At 49.0% G+C, this 17720-nt stretch overlaps 1 protein-coding gene across 2 annotated transcripts in view; it reads right to left on the bottom strand.

The window, feature by feature from the left end:
- LOC104336621 (metalloprotease TIKI1) overlaps window positions 1-13176 on the bottom strand; it is a 78683-nt gene extending 65507 nt beyond the window's left edge. For both annotated transcript variants that reach the window (XM_075410947.1, XM_075410948.1), the window contains exons 1-2: window positions 12918-13176; window positions 5709-6269 (exon numbers count right to left, since the gene is read on the bottom strand). In XM_075410947.1, the coding sequence (XP_075267062.1) occupies window positions 5709-6269; window positions 12918-13022 (666 nt within the window). In that variant the 5' untranslated portion in view covers window positions 13023-13176. The remainder of the gene's footprint in view (window positions 1-5708; window positions 6270-12917) is intronic.
- Between the last annotated feature and the right edge of the window lie 4544 nt (window positions 13177-17720).

Here is a 17720-nt window from a genome sequence, read left to right as displayed (position 1 = left end):
ACATAAAGAACATTAAAGGACAAACTGATTACAGTTACAGTACCCACAGGTACTGTAATGTAGAGAAAGTTCACAGCAGAGGCTCCTCGGTGGAATACAAACCCTCACAAAAACAGCTGAAAGCTGGAGCTCCACACTCCCGCCAGTTGACTTGTTCCAAAAAGCATCCAGCCCAGAGCTTCTGCATGCTCCCTCGAGTAGCCTTTGATGCCCAGAAGGCCCCTCAGCCCGCTGACAGGGCTATGCTCCTCTGCAGCAACAGCACTCTCACCGAAAGCTAGAGGATCTCAAGTGTCACAGAGCGCGTCTGCCAACCAACCTAGTGCTGACTTGTCAGAGGAGAGAGGAATAACCCACTCACAAGTGCTCTCAGAGCAGTGTACACAACTCATCACCCAGCCCTCCCTAACTGGGAAAAGAGTAAAGTGTATTGGCACGCTCACATCGTAACGCTGGGAGCCAGCCACAGGCAAGGGGCCACCTGTGAGAGCTGCAAGGAGACACGAAGACACATTTACTGCCTGACATCTTCTGTTTCTGCTGTGTAATATGCTGAGCAAAAGGCACTTTTAATGGGAAAATCCAGGTAGTTCATAGGTGTGCAAAGTGCAAATGCAAGAGCTTACAGTGGCACATGTGATCAGTGCAAACTGATGCCACAGCAAAATCCGCAGTTTGGGATTTCAAAGCGCTACTGCAAAGTCCAAGCTGTTTGAAACAAAGCCTCCAACCTCCTGAATGCAAAGACAGCAGATCAGCAACTGAATTCCTTGTTTAGTCTCACGGAGGGAAGAACCCTGAACTCCCCAGGTAGTTTATAAGACTTTAATTAAACTCTAATTATGACAATAGAAATGCGGTCTTAGCTATTTCGATTCCCACCGGCCAGCCCATTCTCCATCCTTGATGTCTAGACACAGAGGCTGCAGGTGTGTCTATACACAAACTGAAAACAAAAACAACTCTAGGTCACAGACTCCCATGGCCAAAGATGCAAATAGGATCAATTTAGTTGCTTCAGCTCCAGTTCATGTGCAGAAAACCCTAATGTTCCCATCACCTGAGGAGGGAGAGCTGTTCCTGACACATACATCTTGAAGTTACACCCTCAGGGCAGAAGATGCAATCAGGTTACCGCAAGTAGTGTCCGGTCCAACTTGTTCAGCAGTGAGTGCTCTGCCCTCTGTCAGCTCTTCCAACAAGCAACTGCTCTCCACTTTGCTCCAACTTTGGACCTGAACTACACCTTGCAGAGCTCCCACCATGTGCCTCTCCTTGCTCTTCCGTTCTCCGAGGTTCTCTGTTACTGCTGTCAAAGGCAAACGCTGACCAGGGTCTCGTGAATGGAAACGCTGCTAGATCTGACCTCATCACCCCAGAAATTAAAGACAGACATAATAACTGGTCAACGCAATGTAGCAAAAAATCCCTTTGTTTGAAATGAGGAGGCTAGCACAATTCTGTCCAATTTCATATCATATCTTTTGGGCCTAATTTCAAGCCATGACTGCTGTTTCTCTAACTTCCTTAGAAAGTGAAAGAAAACAAACCATCCAACTCCCCCCCCGCCACGTATCAGGCAGTGGTGTCTTGGCTTCCTACCTTCCCCATAGACGTGGACTGCTCCTAAATAATAGTTTTGTACCGGAGGCTGTCAAGGGTGGCCCTTTCACCCAAGTGGGTACACAGATTAAGCAAGAAAATTGATGTTACTGTTAAGTCAGGAGGGTTTAATTTGCTAAGCAGGAACCTACAGTTCTCACAGAGTCATGTCAGTGGTCCAGAACTTGGAAGAGCTAGGAACCCTTTAGAGAAAAGCAGGAATCTCTCAGCTCTCTGTTGCTTGCAGAGGCTGCTCTTTGCATATAAACATGAACAACTCATGTCTTAACGCAAAATGACCAATCCTAGAAGCTTTTGCTTCACCTTCTATCTGCAACTAACCCCATGAGGAAGTGGCTGAACAATGCTCAGACAAGACTTTCAAGTGCTTAGTCCCAGAGCTGGAGCCAGGATTTCAGGAGCAGTCAGTTCTTAGTGGCTCCCTGCTTTCTACTGCCACCCAAGAAGCTTTGAAGACTACTTTTGAAGATGTATTCAGATGCTCAGGTTGGAACAGAGTGCTGTGGCAAGGTCTGGACACAGGAAAGCCACACGGGGAAAACAATTCTCAAATCAAGAACAGCTAAGAGGTAAGGTATCCCACCAAGTGTCCCAAGCTTGGAGAAGCCAAAGTAGCCAGGGCCTTGGCTAGGAAGTGGTGATGGCTGGACGTTGTTTACACACTTAAGCCTTGGTCCCACACAGAGGGCAGACACAAGCCCAAACTTCTTGTGAGAAACACAGCCTGGACACCAGCCACGTGTGCCTGTTTACACGGCTCATTTTCTGAGCCCACGCCAACCTGGTGTTCATGGCACTACAGCTGAAGCCAACAGCAAACCTGCACAGGCTTTAGGCTGGAAAATTAATGCCTCCAAACCAGCAAACATGTAAGCACACGCATAACTTGAAAGGAACAGTTGGGAGGTCTGAGGGACTATCTCCAGCGCTAGAAATCAGCAGCCCAGATGCTGCTAGGAATGAGACCTGCATCCTTGTAGGGTATTACAACAAGAGAGGCATTACCCATGAAACAAGGTGTGGCGGGAGAAGAGAAGTCTTTAAGACAAACCAGGATAGAAACAGCATGAAACAGGAAAATAAACACCACTGCCCTGCCACGGAGACAGATTAATCCTTCCATACTCCCTAAAGTTGCATAGATCTTGGAACAACAGAGGGGGACTGAGAAGGCAGTAAAGTATTTCACAGACTGTGTACACATCACTGTGTACCATACAGAAATGATACTTTTATGGCCTAGCTATGCGGGTAGCCAGCCTGAGTTGAGCAAGAACGGAGAGATTTGGCAGGTAAAATAAAAGAGTCATACAGCAGAAGATAAAGGGGAAACTGGAGCAAATACAGCCAAAGAAAACAAGCCCCATGACAGGCAGTGTTAGCTGTTGTATATGTGGGGGGTTTTGTTTTTTTCTATTTTTTTGGTCTCTCTCCTCATGAGGACAAGAAGGAAGTCTCCACATTGGGTTTGTCTGCACTTTGCAGTTACTGAGCATTGTGTAACCCCCTGGAGACAATAAACGGTAAATTGTTTCAGACCTCCACCTGCAAAAACACCCACACCAAGCAGGCCTGTCTGACAGTATGGATCAAAAGAGGGACATAGCTAATAACAAAGTATTGCTGGTAAGTGGTCTGGGAGTCCCCCTCACCATGTAGCACAACCATGTCGTAAGCGTAAGAAAGAAAAAACCCTTTATGCAGAAACATAAAGTTTAGAGAGCATTAAACTTGCTTCTCTGCCAAGTAAACCATCTCTCTGTGACTCTGCTGCAACATAATAGTCTTTCTTGCACATGGTTAGACCACTTCTTATGGTTTTGTGTCCCCATTGTCCCAAGCAGAAGTTTAAGTCGTCCCTGTGTATTCAATCACTCGAAAGGCAGACACAGAAGCGGTGTGATGCTGGGGGTTCCCAGACAGTAGCACAATACCAAAGGAAATAATTTTCGAAGAGCCCATTTAAAAGTGTTTGTTTGGTTTATATTCAACACATAAGTAACTCAACTGCATGAACAAACTGAGAAGAGAGCTCTGAAATCAGAGATTTACAGAATTGCCAGCCATGAGAGTTCACAAGTCAGGTTCTGAAACAACCATGAAACTGGCTTAGAAACACAAAAACCATCTGCCTCTGGTTCTCCTTTTCCTTGAGCTGGCTGTACTAGAAGATTAGTAGTAGGCAGAAGTGAGGGTGTGAATTTGCGGTGCAGTAGCTGCTCCAGATCTGCTCCCACAAGGGACAGCATGCTCCTTCCCCCCAGCAGGGAACAGGCATGGGAGGAGAAGCAGCTCGCATGATGTACATGCACATATACACTCACCATGGGGCCATCCTGGGCTGTGACTTTCCTGACTAGAGCTAAGTTTCTGCTGCAGCTCTGGTTACCCTGACCCTCTCAGCTGGGCTGTCACAATAAATGTCACCAGGTTGAGCAACTCTGGATGCTGAAGCTCTGTGTCCCCACCCTACGCAGCTTCCTGGCTCATGTGGTATTTACTCCACCTGCAAAACAGCACAGCAACAGCTTTTTTATGAAGAAAGTAGCATGAAGGCCTAAAGTATGTGTCACCAGTTGCATGAGCTTAACAGGGACATGATTTGCAACCTGCATTTTTCAGCGTCCCTACCACTTTCTTGCAAGGCAGTAGAGAAAGCACATTCCCCCCCGCCCCCGCCTCTGTTCTATCATGCTAAACCAAAGGGGCAGTGCCAGCAAAAGAAAAACAGAGGCAATAATGTTAATCTAGCCTCAACCAGGTAAGAGGTGGAAGAGATGCGACTTCCCAGCCCACTCCTAGGGTGGCTGCGAGCAAAGAATGACAGCACAAGGATTCAAAGCACAGTCAAGCAATAGACTGGAGATGCACATGAGGCTGCCCAGCTCCAAACAAGGGACGAGAGGAGAGCAGATGCTCTGCCTGAAGTTAAGGACTGCACAAGTGATGCACCCTGGGCTGCCATGCTATTCCCTGCACCATGGCCTCCCACCAAGACTGGCCAGGGTCGCAGCACTTCTGACATCTGCCCCAAACTGTTGTTCCTACCCTTGGTGGGCTGCACCTCCCCTTCTGCTCCTTCCCTTCCAGCATGGGAAACTGCATCAGTGATGGGACAGGCTTCAGGATGCAGGGAAAAAGGTCAGGCATCAGTCAAAACTCCCCAGCCCCACGACCAAAGGTCCTCCTATCTTGGGCCACCAGGGAATGCTGCAACAGCAGGTCTCGGCTATTCCTAAGCAAACACCACTTCTTCTCCCCAAACTAGCACTGCCCTGCAGCAAAGGTACTCCAGGCCAGAGAGCAACCTCATGCCCACTTGTGATCCCGCTGTGCAGGCAGAGACGGTGGCAGACACTGCTCCCTGGTGTATTTAGTTCAGAGAGCTGAGCCTACAACTGCCTTATGTAACATACAGACACCACAGAGGTCGTTCTGCTTGCCTGGTGTGATGCTGCATGAACAACGGCGCTAAACTCCAACTGGTTTGCAAACACTAAGGCACTTGCACAGGGGCCTGAACTAGCCCGTGGAGCTCCCTGCAGGAATCTGTGCTGTGCTGACCCTCACTTGGTCTCAAAGGAAGTAGGGGGGGAACCCAAACTAAAAAAGACTTCCCAATGCAGAGAACAGTCCCCTATTTCAGAGGGCACTGAGATGTCCACTGGGGTACTTTCCCAACCAGCACTTATTTCTCAGCTTTACTCACAGTGCCCTTGTTTCCCTCAAGTAATCACACCTTTCTTCTACTACAAAAGCAAGTTTAGACACTGAGCCTGCCCCGGGCTCCTGCAAGGCAGCCCAGCCAGGGTCAGAGAGCAGACATCCAAAGGTCCAGTGCCTCTTAGGGTGGAGCCTGCCGGAGGAGAGGCGTCTCCCCAGGGCAGGTCTACAGAAATTTAGGACCTGGCCTGAACTCCTACAACTAGAAACCCTCCTGAAGCACAGGTAGAGACACGGGCTGCAGGGAGCAAATGCAAGTCTCTAGGTAGAGAGCACTTACCCCATGCTCCAGCCCTTGCTCTTGCTGCTGGGATACCCATCCGAGCAGCCAGCCTGGCACCCTGCACACCACTCCATCTCACCTGGGAGAAATTCAGCCCATTGAGCGGGTGGCACTGTTCCTCCACTTTCTCCACAGCGCCTGTTTGCTTCCTCAGCCGCTCTGCTTCCTGGGCCAGGTAGAGATCCAGGACAGGCACGCCTCGAGACTTGATGTCCACCTCTGTCAGGGAGTTCACCATCAGCATCACCCACACCGGCCTCTTCCGCTCCCAGTTGCCAGCAATGGCGTTGAAGAGGTAGTCTGCATACAGCCCTTTGCCCCGCTGGTCTGGGGTCATCCAGGATGGCATCATGAGCTTGACGTACTCCAGGTGCCGCTTGAGCCTGTGGTAGATGTCACGGGGCAGCACATCCTGGAGGTTCTCCCCCTGCGGCAGGAGCTGGCAGCTGGTGAGAGCTGAGATGGTGTAGGGATCAGTGAGGTCCAGCTCGAAGTACACGATGTGGCTCTGCTGGAAGGCCTTCTTGGAGTTCTCTGGGACGAAGTCCCAGACGCGCGTGTACGGGACATGGATGGTGCCAAAGAAGTAAGACGGGGGATCTCTCTTGATGGTCCACAGGAAGGAGTTCAGCTCGCTTTGCTGGAGGAGAGAGAGAGAGAGACAGCTGAGTGAGTACAGACATTCACGACAGGCCACAGCAGTACAGGGCCTACGAAAAACATGGTGCAAGCCAGCAGGTCACCTGGCTCAGCAGCTTGCCAGCAAGGTCTCTTCTTAAACCGGCTTTGCTCACACCAACGGAGTCCTCTTTGACCATGCTTTTTCTCAGGTCTTCAGGTCAAAATCCAATTTTCACTAATTAAGAACACAAGAAGATCGGCCCTGGCTTTTTTGTCCTGAAAAGCAACACCGGGTCTTCTCAGCAGTAACATCGCCCCAGCTGATCACCTGGGTATCTGCTGAAACCAGCAGCAGACCACAGCCCAAGCAGGCCATACCCCAGGCAAAATGCTTATCCAGCTTCCACCTTTTATCGAGTCAAAAGCTCGCATCACTTTCCTGAAGCAAAACAGGACAGCAGGGTTTCGATCACCTTCACCTTGATGCCTCACTTCAGCACAGCAAGGCACCTTTTGTCAAAGCAACTGCTGTGACAGTTAGTCAGAGGGTACTGCAGCATGAGAACTTTCTGCTCCGAGCAAGACACCAAACAAATGAGTAACAAAACACAGCTGGCAAGCAGACTTGCTGGAGCAGGTAGAAATACAGTTTTACAGTGATGTAGCACATGGCAGACAGACACACACACAGTCAAGACCCCTCACAGCCCAGTTCTCCTCTTTCTTAAGGAGGAGAGAAGCACATGCAATACTTTGGAAAAATAAGGGAAGAAATTCTGTAGGCCAAACCTGGCCTGTGATTCAAGGGCATACTCTTTCAAACACAGAGGAAGAAAAAGCTTTTTTATTTAAATTAGCTTTTAAAATCTCTCAAAAACCACAGCCATCAGGAAGTCAGAATCAGACTTTAAGATTGTTCCGCTGCAACATGTGCCTCACAGCACTCCCAAGAATACCAGAGCGCAGGGCTGTGCTCAAGCCTGTCCGCAGGACTGGAGAGCAGATGGGGCAAAACGGATCCTGCTTCAATCCTGCCAAGTCACTTCACACCAGCAGCAGGCGTGACCTCCATCACCTACAGCACGCACCCAGCTGGTGCAGTGGTCCTTACTGGAGCCAACGGACACAAACATCTTCTATCTGTCTGTGCAGATAGGAAGAGGTAGCCTTTGCATGTCTAAGTAAGAAGACAGGCTTCCAGATGCACTCAAACATCTGGTCAGCCTTCAGCCAGCAGATAAGTCTAACCTCAGCTCTGCAGCTGTGTGCATGTGTGCTGATCTAAGAAGCCTGCCTGACTGCCAAATGCAGAACAGGCTGTTTGGAGGAATTTATTGGAAGCACATTGCCTATAAATTTCTCATACTAAAGACCCAGGGTCAGAAAGGTTAAAGACTGCTCTGCAATGGCTCATCCCAGGCAACCTTCTCCAGCAGCTCTCTAAGTCAAACCCAGGCTTTGGATCAGGCACCACTCACCAGTCCAGCACAGACCCATAGACCAAGTATACTCCAAAGAGCTCTTTTGACACTTCCACAGCACGTAGAGAGTCTGAAGCATACCTCAGACCTTGGTAACACCAGGCTACAACTCCAGATACTACAGGACAGTCCTGGAATGCACTCCTGAATCACAAATCACAAAAACTCACCTGAGACCATGGGAAGAAGGGAGAACAAATGCGATGCACCACCAAGATGTAAAGAAGATACATGGCAACAGATGAGTACAAATCTGACATAGATCCAGGAAGAACATACGAAAATGAATACGCAAATTAAAACAAGAGGGAAAACAAGACAGGATTCCCTCCTGTCATTAGTCCAGAAGGAAAAGCAGGGGGACACACTACTGTGGTGAGAAATGAACTCGAATTAGTCACCAGCCAGTAAGGAGGAAAGACAAGAAGTGCTGCTTTCTATATACAAGCAAGTGAAAAGACCGAAGAGGCACCTGGGACAAGGCACGAGGCTGGAAGAACAACACTCCTTCAGTCTGCACAAGTCTGATCGTGAATGGGGCAGCGCATAAGAAGAGCCAAACTGCAACACATGGTAAGGAACAAGTGGTCACCAGACAGCTTAAAACCTCAGTTCAGCTCCTGAATAAACCCAGCCAGAAGGCTCAAGCTCAGATAGATGGTACCTGGCTTCAACACGGATCATGAGCGCTGCTCTGGACTACTGCACACAGCCCAGCTAGAAAGGTGCGTGGCACTGCACCCTCACTTTTTTTTTCTCTGCAAATCCCCCCAGCTTTCACAATCAGATACGTAAAGCAGAATAATACTGCCAGGTATTAGTGGTACCACCGAGGAAACCACACAGGCCACCAGGCACAGAGCAAATGAAGTCTTCCTTCAAAGAGCCTGCAGCACAGGCAGAAGAAAGAAGGCTGAGACCTAGCAAAACTTCTCACACAGTCCCAGAGACCAAGACCTTACAAAGCTGAGTGGCTGGGCACTCTTGCTGGCACTTCCACACCAACAGGAGCAGTCATGATCTTTGCAACCCACCCCAAGCGCCATTCAGATCTCCCTTCTCAGAATTGCTTTGAAGTCAGCACGAGGGGCCAGAGAACAGGTCTCACCCATCACCTTTGATAGAAACCCTGCCCAGACTGTGCAGAGCAAGTTTCTGGGCACCAGCAGCTGGGTATCATCACCAGGTGACAATACAATGGGTGCTCACAAAGCTCACTTTCCTCCAAAAGGCAGCGTTACAGCTGATCAGGGCATGCTAGTGTCCCACACTCCTTTGGCATCTCCTTTTCTTTCAGGAGGCAGAGACAGGAGTCCCAGCACTGCTCTCCCTCCGCGCCAGACCCCTGCAAGCAGCCCAGTACTGCTTCGCGCAAGAGCGGATGGGGCGAAGTCCTTGGTGTGACTGAGCAGGTCTGTGCCTTCCGGCACTCTCACGTCCCTGTGCACCTCCCAGAGCTCACGCATGTTTTGCTGCAGCTTCAGAGAGGGCAAGGCAAGCGTATAATCTCTCCCCAAGACCGTAAAAAGGGAGCTGTAAACAGTGCTCTAGGTGGCTGTGAAATAGCACAGGAGCAGTGCCGAGGCTTGCTCAGCACTGCAGTACGCGCCGTCACTGGCAGCGCCTCTCTCTCACCTCACCTCCCTGAGAGCATGCAGCAGATAAACGTGCCACAACCCAGTTTTCCCTGGCAGTAGGGTCCTTCTACATAGCTGTTACACCAGAAAGGGGTGCTTTAAAAACAAGTTACAGTCAAAGTGGTGTCCTGGAGGCTTGGAAGAGCCAGGTTGTATAGCTCCAGGAATTTCACTTGCAGCAGCATAACCACAAAAAGTGAGGTGCATGTATAGATCAAGCTGCATATTTCTGTCTCCACTCCCCAGTTTACTGGTGGTACTCAATGCATTACTCATGGTGGGGAAAAACAAGGAGCAAGCGGAAAAAAAAAATGCGAGTCCCATATCCCACAACCTGCGCTCTAATCCCACAGTTGGTTGTCCACAGGTGGCACCGGAAACTCCTATGACCTCCTGCCTTCCTTCTATCTGCTTCAGCAGAACACAGGCTCTGACTGAGACGTATTTTCGTTATCTTTCTAACAGGTTTATTTTTTAAGATTTAAAAAAACCCAAGTCTCAGGTTCTACTCATTTTAACTAGCCCCAGCAGCCTGCTTTTCCCACAGTATTTACAGGTCCACCATAGGACGCAACCTGTAGTCTTCAAATACCCAAATACTACTGCGTCTGTCAGATATTACACATCATTTCAGGTGACACAGCAAAAATTCAGCTAGAAGAATGGTGCCAAAGTGGATCAGAGAATGTGTCATCCTTCTTCCAAGAAACTAGCTCAGATTGGGCTAAATGATGTACTTACTGTCAAGAATAAAATTGTGGTAAACATCCAGAAAATAATGCAGCAAAAAAAAACAAAGACTGCATCTAGTGGCAGAATCTGAACACCTAGAAAAGCAGCATGGTAGCTGAAAAACCAAGAAAATTCAAGAGGGATGGCTGTGGTGATATGGGGAGCAGAGACTCAGACGAGCAGGAAAACTGCTGTCCAAAGACTGAGGGACTGCATGTGAACTCCAGACATGGGAAACCTACCCCTGGTCTGCTTTCTTCTGCCTCACTTCTGCTTCCTTCCATATTCTGTCTGTCTCACCTACGTAGACTATATCTTTTCCAGCACAAACTGTGTAACTTGCTGAGCAGGTAGGTGGCCTCTGTGGCTTCAGTGTCTTTTAGGACCCATAACCCTCATACTCACCACTTGGCCCCATAGCCTCATCTTCCAAACCTCAGCCCAGGATTGCACTGTTCTTCGATCCACAATATTATCCTAATTTTTTTTTTGCTTGCTACGGAAGCCAGAGCAAGTGGCACAAAATATTTCACCCAGGCAGGCAGCCCTATAACCCTCCCTATATGGCTTTCTCCCTCCCTCTTATCTCTCCTGGTGTTGCACCTTGTCATGTTCATTTATACCTAACTGAGGCAAAGATTGTGCCTTTACTCACCACATGAAGTGTGCCATGCATCTACAGTAATGCACAAAGACATGCTAGGCACATTTTTAATAGCCATTCTCTTGAGCTTTTGCCCACCTGCATTACTGAGACTCTCAAACTCAGCTTAAGACTAAGCAGAACACGCCTGGGGATAAACAATGCACTGGCTACAACTATTTAAAGAACACACATTCAGTCTCTGCCAGAAATGAAAAATAAAAATCAAATTTTTAACTAAAAAGTCAGGAGTTGAAAGTGGACAGATTACTTGCTCTGTTGAAGTGCACGTAAGGGGAAAGGTAGTCACTGAAATTAATCAGCCCCCTATCAGGAACAACACCTCAGAAAATGCTAACCAGCTACAACCACAAGCATTCTGCTGTTCATCCCTGGATTCTGCCTCTAAATTTACCAATACACTCCAACATCATGCAAAAAGAAAGCACCACCAGACCACATGACTTAGTAACTGGAATATAACCCAAAGGATTCCAGCATACTTTATTTTAGATTAACTGTTTTCAAAGCCGTTCTTTTTTCCTATTAAAAAAAGAATGACAGGGTACATTACTGGTTGCAGCTTTAACTATAATTTGGAGTGATGATGAGAATGCCCTCTGAAGTACTGTACGTTCACTTCTTAAAATAGCAGCTTCTCTCTTTCAGGCACCGATTTACATATTTCTTTCGTGACAGAAGCTTTAGGCAACCTGACAAAAAGAAGAAAGGTATACCTGTAATCTAGAGGGGTAAAAAAAAAACAAAAAAACCAGATCCTATACAGAATTAAGATAAAAACAAACAAAAAAGCCTTCCCTGGTGATGCGGGGACAAGGAGGAGTATTTTTTTCCCCAAAGAGCTGGTGTGAATATTCATAAGGATGCTCAACAGCTTTGCAAACGAGGCAGACGCTGCCATTCCCAGACAGTGTGGTTACCACCACTGTTCTGATGACCCCAGGAAACAGCCTGCCAATACCAGAACTGCAGGTGGTCTCACATTTTAATGACAGAGTAATCAGCAGATAATGAGACACCATTAACGCATTTCACCTCCACTTTTGCCGGTAACTAGCACAGGTCCGGTCAACGGCTCCCGAGGAAAACCCCCCGCACGTCCCACCAAATCGGCCACCCACCCATTTCCACAAGTACCACTTCTTCTGCTCAGGCTCCCAGGGGCCGTCCCCTTCCTGCTCCTCGCTCCCACTGCCTACCTGCAGCAGACCCACGCCAGCCCACAGCTTCCGCCCTCCGTGTCCCCCCAGGGCAGGGGGCACTCACCCCAGAGCCTTGGCCTGGCTTCACGGCAGCGTCATGGCCGGCCACCTATCAATCCAGCTGACAAACTGGTTCCAGGCACAAGCCAACTGCTAAGGCACCCCCCCCCGGCCCCAGGGTGGGGTTCAGCTCCGTCTAACCCACGCTCAGACAGACACCTCCAGCGAGGCACACACAGCTCGGCGCAGGGCTGAGCCGGCAGTCACAGGAGGAGACATTTCAGCCCCTGCGGCTGCAGGGCGGGCGGCACGCTCAGCTGGAGGCAACAAGGCCCTAGACCAGGGGCTACAAGTAGGCGCAGGCACAGGTGAGAGACAGAGAGGTCACACTCCACCGCCGCGACGCCTTCTCGCACCTACCCTGCAGCCAGCCCACAGTGGCTCTGGCAGCTCCCCAGCCCGCAGGACTGCGCCTGCTTCTCCGGGCTTCCAGCTCTCCTAACAGCCACGCTAGACGAGGTAACCCTGCCCGGGACGTCTCATTTTTAGCGGCAGAGACGCCCCGCTAGCAAGTTTCACGCTGGCCAGAACATCACCCCCGGCTTGCGAGCAGGGACCCTCGGCGCCGCTCACCACCCACCAGGGCCGGGTCAGCCCGCGCCGCTCCCGCTTACCGCAGTCGGGCTGCTGCCAGCACACCCCGCGCACCTCACGGCCGCGCCCCCCGCTCCGGGGACGGCCGCCTACCGGTCCCACCCTGCCCCGCCAGGCTCGGCGCTCGGCAGGGTCCAGCGGAGGAGCCCACCCCGAGCGAGCGGCGCCGCCGGCGAGGGCCGCCCCACGCCTGCCCGCCCGGCTGCGGCTGCCGCGGCTCGTCCCGCACGGCGCGGGCGAACGGTGCCGCCGGGGCTCGCCCGGGGCCTTCCCGCCCCCCCGCGGTGCGGTGCTTACCTTGGCGCGGAGAGGGCAGGCGGCGGGGGGGCGGTGGCTCTGCCGCGCCCTGGCCAGCAGGAGGAGGGAGCCCTGCAGCAGGCAGAGCCAGCCGGGGCGCGCCATCCCGGCTCGGTGCGGGGACGGCTTCCCTTCCCTTTTTAGCTTTTTGTTTTTCCTCTTATTTTTCTCCCCCGCTTCTCCTGCTTCCACACTGCCTTTCGTTTTTGGTTTTTTTTTTTAATTCCCTCTTTTTTTTATCCCTCCCCCCACCTTTTTTTTTAACTTATTTTGGCCGGTCGACCCAATCCCAGAGCCCTCGCAGGAGCGGCCCCGTCCCCTGGCCAAGCCCTCAAGCCGCTGCCCCCTCCTCTTAAAGGGTCCCGTGCTGGGCGGGGGGGTGTCGCGGGGGGAGAAAGGGGAGGGCGCGGAGCCTGCCGTACCGGGGGCGGGCGTCCCCCCGGGCGAAGGCCCGGCCCGGCCCGGCTCGGCTCAACCCGACTCAACCCCGGGGGGCCGGGGTGGCCGCACCCCCCAGCCCGGTAGCCCCCGGCTCCCCCCACCGCGCCCGGGGACCGCGGGGAGCGCGGCGGCCCCGGCCCTGCCCGTCCTCCGCCCTGCCCCTCCGGCCCTGTGCCACGCCGGGCCCTGCCCTGCCCTCCCCGCCTCTGTTTCCGTGCTCCGGCCTGCCCCCCGGCCCTGCCGAGGCCTGCAGCTCGCCGGGAGCGAACCTGGAACAGGGCACTGCGGGTCTGCCCAGGCCTCCTTGTTGTCCGCCAGCTTCGGGTGGAGCAGCTGTTGCTTTTGGCTCGTTCTTGCTTTCTTGTTTCAGGACGCCCGTGCCGAAGTTGTGTGTCCAGCGTGCTTTGCACACGCAGTGTGACCTGTTTAAGATCAAAAACACACTGAAGACGCTGTATTTAACTGTAAAACACGGCTGTATTTGCTGAGGAGACTGGTGTTCAAAACCTCGCAGAAGCACCTATTGGTGTTAATCACCATCTGAAAAGGAGTGAGCAAAGGCAGAAATGCGCCAGTTCTTAGTCCAGCATAAATGAAAGGAATGAACCTTCATAGCTCTCAAAATATTTGTAATAGGATCTTCTTGATAATTTTAATACAGAATGTGTAATTCACATACAGCAAAACTGTTACCACTCGCAGAGTTTAAGCTAAGAAAACCTTTACAGCTGGAATACTAGCTCTTCGTTGCTCACCATGGCATGTAGTGCTATGTGTGGTACGTTCCCTCCTGCACCACCCCCAGCTGTTTTAATTAAGGGCTTCCACACACAGAAGAAGCCAAAAGCTGTTGAAGCCATAGATAAAAAGACAGCAGAGGTCAAATGAAAAGTTATGCCACTCTATGAACTAGCGTCTGCTTGTTTGAGTAGCAGGATAATGTGTTGCCTTTAACGCAGACCTTTTTCCCCAATGCATTTCTCCATCTTTCCTCAGCAGTCAGCAACAGTATGTTTTACCATTTCTGTTTTAGTAGTCACCGTTATGCTCACTGCCCTACGGGATGAATGGGGATGCTTCTACCTTTTTTTTAGCTGCTGGTAGACTCGTCCTACACCTGGGCTGGGCACGCTGGATGCACAAAGATGGTCTTAAAAAACTGTCATCATTTCTTTATAATGTTGACCGTTTGCTCTGAAGTTGTGTGAGTGAAAGTAATATGCACAAAGCAACAGGTAAGCTTCAGGCCAACTGTTTCAGGCCCTTTGTGGACTCACATAGTCATTGTTTCTTTAGCTTTATCCTATTCTTACTTTTAAACTCGTCTTTTTCGATCCCGAAGATCCAAATCCCTGTCCCTAAGGTTAAATTCTGGCCAGAGTCAATGGCAACTTCCCACTGACTTAGGAAGCAAAGGTACCATTCTGTACTTTTGCCAGGAGAGGCTAGCTTTTTGGTGCAAAGTAACTGCCTCCAGAATAACGCAGCCAGAGCCAAAACCCTTCATTGTCTTGCCTTCCCTTATGTGCATTACTGTGTTTCTGAATACAGTGGGCTTTGATGAGGTGAGTGATACTGGTAATGAATGAAATGCATCTTTTGTTAGGTCATCCCAACCATTTAGAACAAAAAGCATTATCTGACAGAAAATATGGCATTTATGCAATATCTAGCAGTTGTAATGTCTAACTATTATAATTATTATTCCCTTTTTACAGGAGGGAAAATCCTAACTGCAATTTGCCAGCACTCCAGATATTCCTATACCTATCAGAGCAAGAAGTGAGGATGGGACATCTTTCTTCATCATCCTCTCAGAAAAAATCCCCACTTCGACACTGGGGATTCAAAGAGTGAGTTTGCCCACCAGAGACAGTTAAGCAGCTTTTCCAAACAGACATCACTCTTAGCAGCCAGGTGTAAAACACAGCAACAACGTTTTTCTGCCCTGGGATGCAGTAAGCCAGACCCACATTTGGTCACATGTATTCCTGGACATGGAAGCCAGATCGCATTCGTACAATAGATCAAGCTATAGAGAATAAATCTTTCATGGCACAGAGATGTGCTGCCAGACCACTGAGGTATCTTCTGTGTGACAATTTTCAGTTGCTTTTAGTTCTAAAGTAGCAAACTACGTAACAAGACTTTCTGAAACATGCTGTTCGCAGGCATACAGGCAATGCAGGTTAAGATGCTGGCTGGCTTTATTTTTTAATCTGTGGGAAATGCATTCTTTGTGAAGAATTGCTAATGGAAAACAGGGAATGAGGAAGAACAAAGGGAATGTTTTATAGAGACTTTCAAATCAATTTATACTTTCACTGCAACATTTCAGTAGAAAGCCACATCCTAGACCTATTAACAGAAACGTGAGAGAGAAAACCAACACTATTTTTATTTAATAAATAAAATAAAAATAAATAAAATAATAACTTTATTTAATAAAGTTCTGTCTATAGAGCGGAGTGTCTGAGATTTGTTCTTCCCAGTCCCTTCCAAAATTATTTCAACTGGACTTCAGCATGTGCTTAAGGCTAAGCATGTGCTTATGTACACTGCACAGAAAGAGTAAAATGAAGCACACACTTAAACCTTTTTCTGAATCAGAGCCTTAGACCCCAGAACATCTGTGACCCGAGCTGTGTGGTTGGTAATTAATTCAAGGTAACTAAGGGGGCAGGCTCCACAGCATGTCTCTTAGAACAGCAGAGTTTAAGCAGCTGGTTTAAGCAGCTGTTGTGCACAGGTAGTTGCTCACACTCACATCCCACGCTTTTAGGTGTGCCCACACATGGGGCCAAGCAGTGACTGGGCTGTGCGTGAAAAGTAGCTACTCTTGTTGGTTTGTTTTTGTGAGCTGATGTTTAACTTGAATCAGTTTCCAAGGCCGTAGGAGCAGTTACATGGAAATGGCTGAGAGGCTGTCAGAGGCATAAGTCTCCTCAAGTGGGTGTTACTGCTAACAGATCTGCAGAGAATCGCAGTCCAAAACTCCTGCACATGCTGATTTAGATGGCATGTGTCTGCGTGTCAATGTGGCACAGGGCACGTACAGAGCATGCACTCCTGATGTACCTCCAGCTTGTGCATGTGCCTTTGCTACCTGACATTAACCCGCAGTGGGAAAGAAAGCCGCCTTGAACAGCCAAACACAAGCAGCCTTGAGTGAAAGAAGCTGCCACAAAAGAGATTTGAACAGGAATATATTCTGACTCTGTTAACAGGCAGGTCAACTGTGATTCGCCCACTATCAAACATGATTCATCTGGTTTTGAATTCAACATAGATTTTAAACAGCATGAAAATTAAGCAAGAGGATTTCTCACCGTTTAAAATTATTAAACATATCATAAAGCAGATCACAAAGGAGCTTTCTTCATCAAGTTGAGAAAAAGTACTCTACATTATCTGCATTTGAAAGGAAGTTTGCTTAGAAGGATTGATGTGGACTTCAGAGGTTCAGGAACACAGAGCCCCAATTATGCCTCTAGATAAAAAGGGTTAGTGAACTTTGTAGTGTGTTACTGTATGAAAGTGTTAGGTCAGCTGGAAGGGAAATATGGGGAATATATTACAAAGTGAAGTGGTTACATGTAATTATCAAGCATAGTCAGCCAGAAGCCAAAAATAAAGAGCAAAGAGTGGAATTCTGTTCTCTAAACACATCTTAATAATAGTAATCTAAATTTGAATGGAGAGAGAAAGCTAAACAAAAATAAATCTCTTGGGCCTTGAAAGGAGATGAAGAGAAAGTACATGACCAGAACAGGGAGCTCTGAATTGCACTAGGCCCCAGCACTTTAGAAATAAAGGAGAGGATCATCTGAAGCCAGGCTGGAAAGCGTTAAAGGACAGCTTACAAGCCCCTTTCCCCAATCTGAAAGTATTCTTTAGAATAGTACAATCAAAACCCAAACTGTTTGAAAGGTGAGAATAAAGTGCTAACAGAATAGTAAAATTAGTGTGAATTATTCAGCTATAGATTCATAATGTTAGGAGGAAAAAATCATAGAATCATAGAAAGTTTTGGGTTGGAAGGGACCCCTAGAGGTCATCTAGTCCAACCCCAAAATGCAAAGGGTTGTCAAAATAAATATGATTAATGCATTATGTTTTTAAATTCATTGAACAAGGACTCCATATCTCATGCAGATAGTGAATACTGTATATCTTGAGGTGTTTTAAAGGAGTGGCAGAGTTGCGTTGTCGTCATACTGCAGCTGGAGCAGCAGAAACAGACCAAAGCTCCATGGTGAAGCTCAAGTAGTCTGAGTGAAATTAACTGATTTTCTCCACCAAAAGGGATGTTCCATCCTGATCAGCCCATGGCTCACGCTCTCACTTGATGTGTTGGTGCTT

The sequence above is a fragment of the Opisthocomus hoazin genome, chromosome Z (assembly GCF_030867145.1).
Source record: "Opisthocomus hoazin isolate bOpiHoa1 chromosome Z, bOpiHoa1.hap1, whole genome shotgun sequence".
In the NCBI taxonomy this organism is placed as follows: domain Eukaryota; kingdom Metazoa; phylum Chordata; class Aves; order Opisthocomiformes; family Opisthocomidae; genus Opisthocomus; species Opisthocomus hoazin.
The sequence above is the reverse complement of the archived record's forward strand: the minus strand, read 5'-3'. Positions and strand labels throughout refer to the sequence as shown.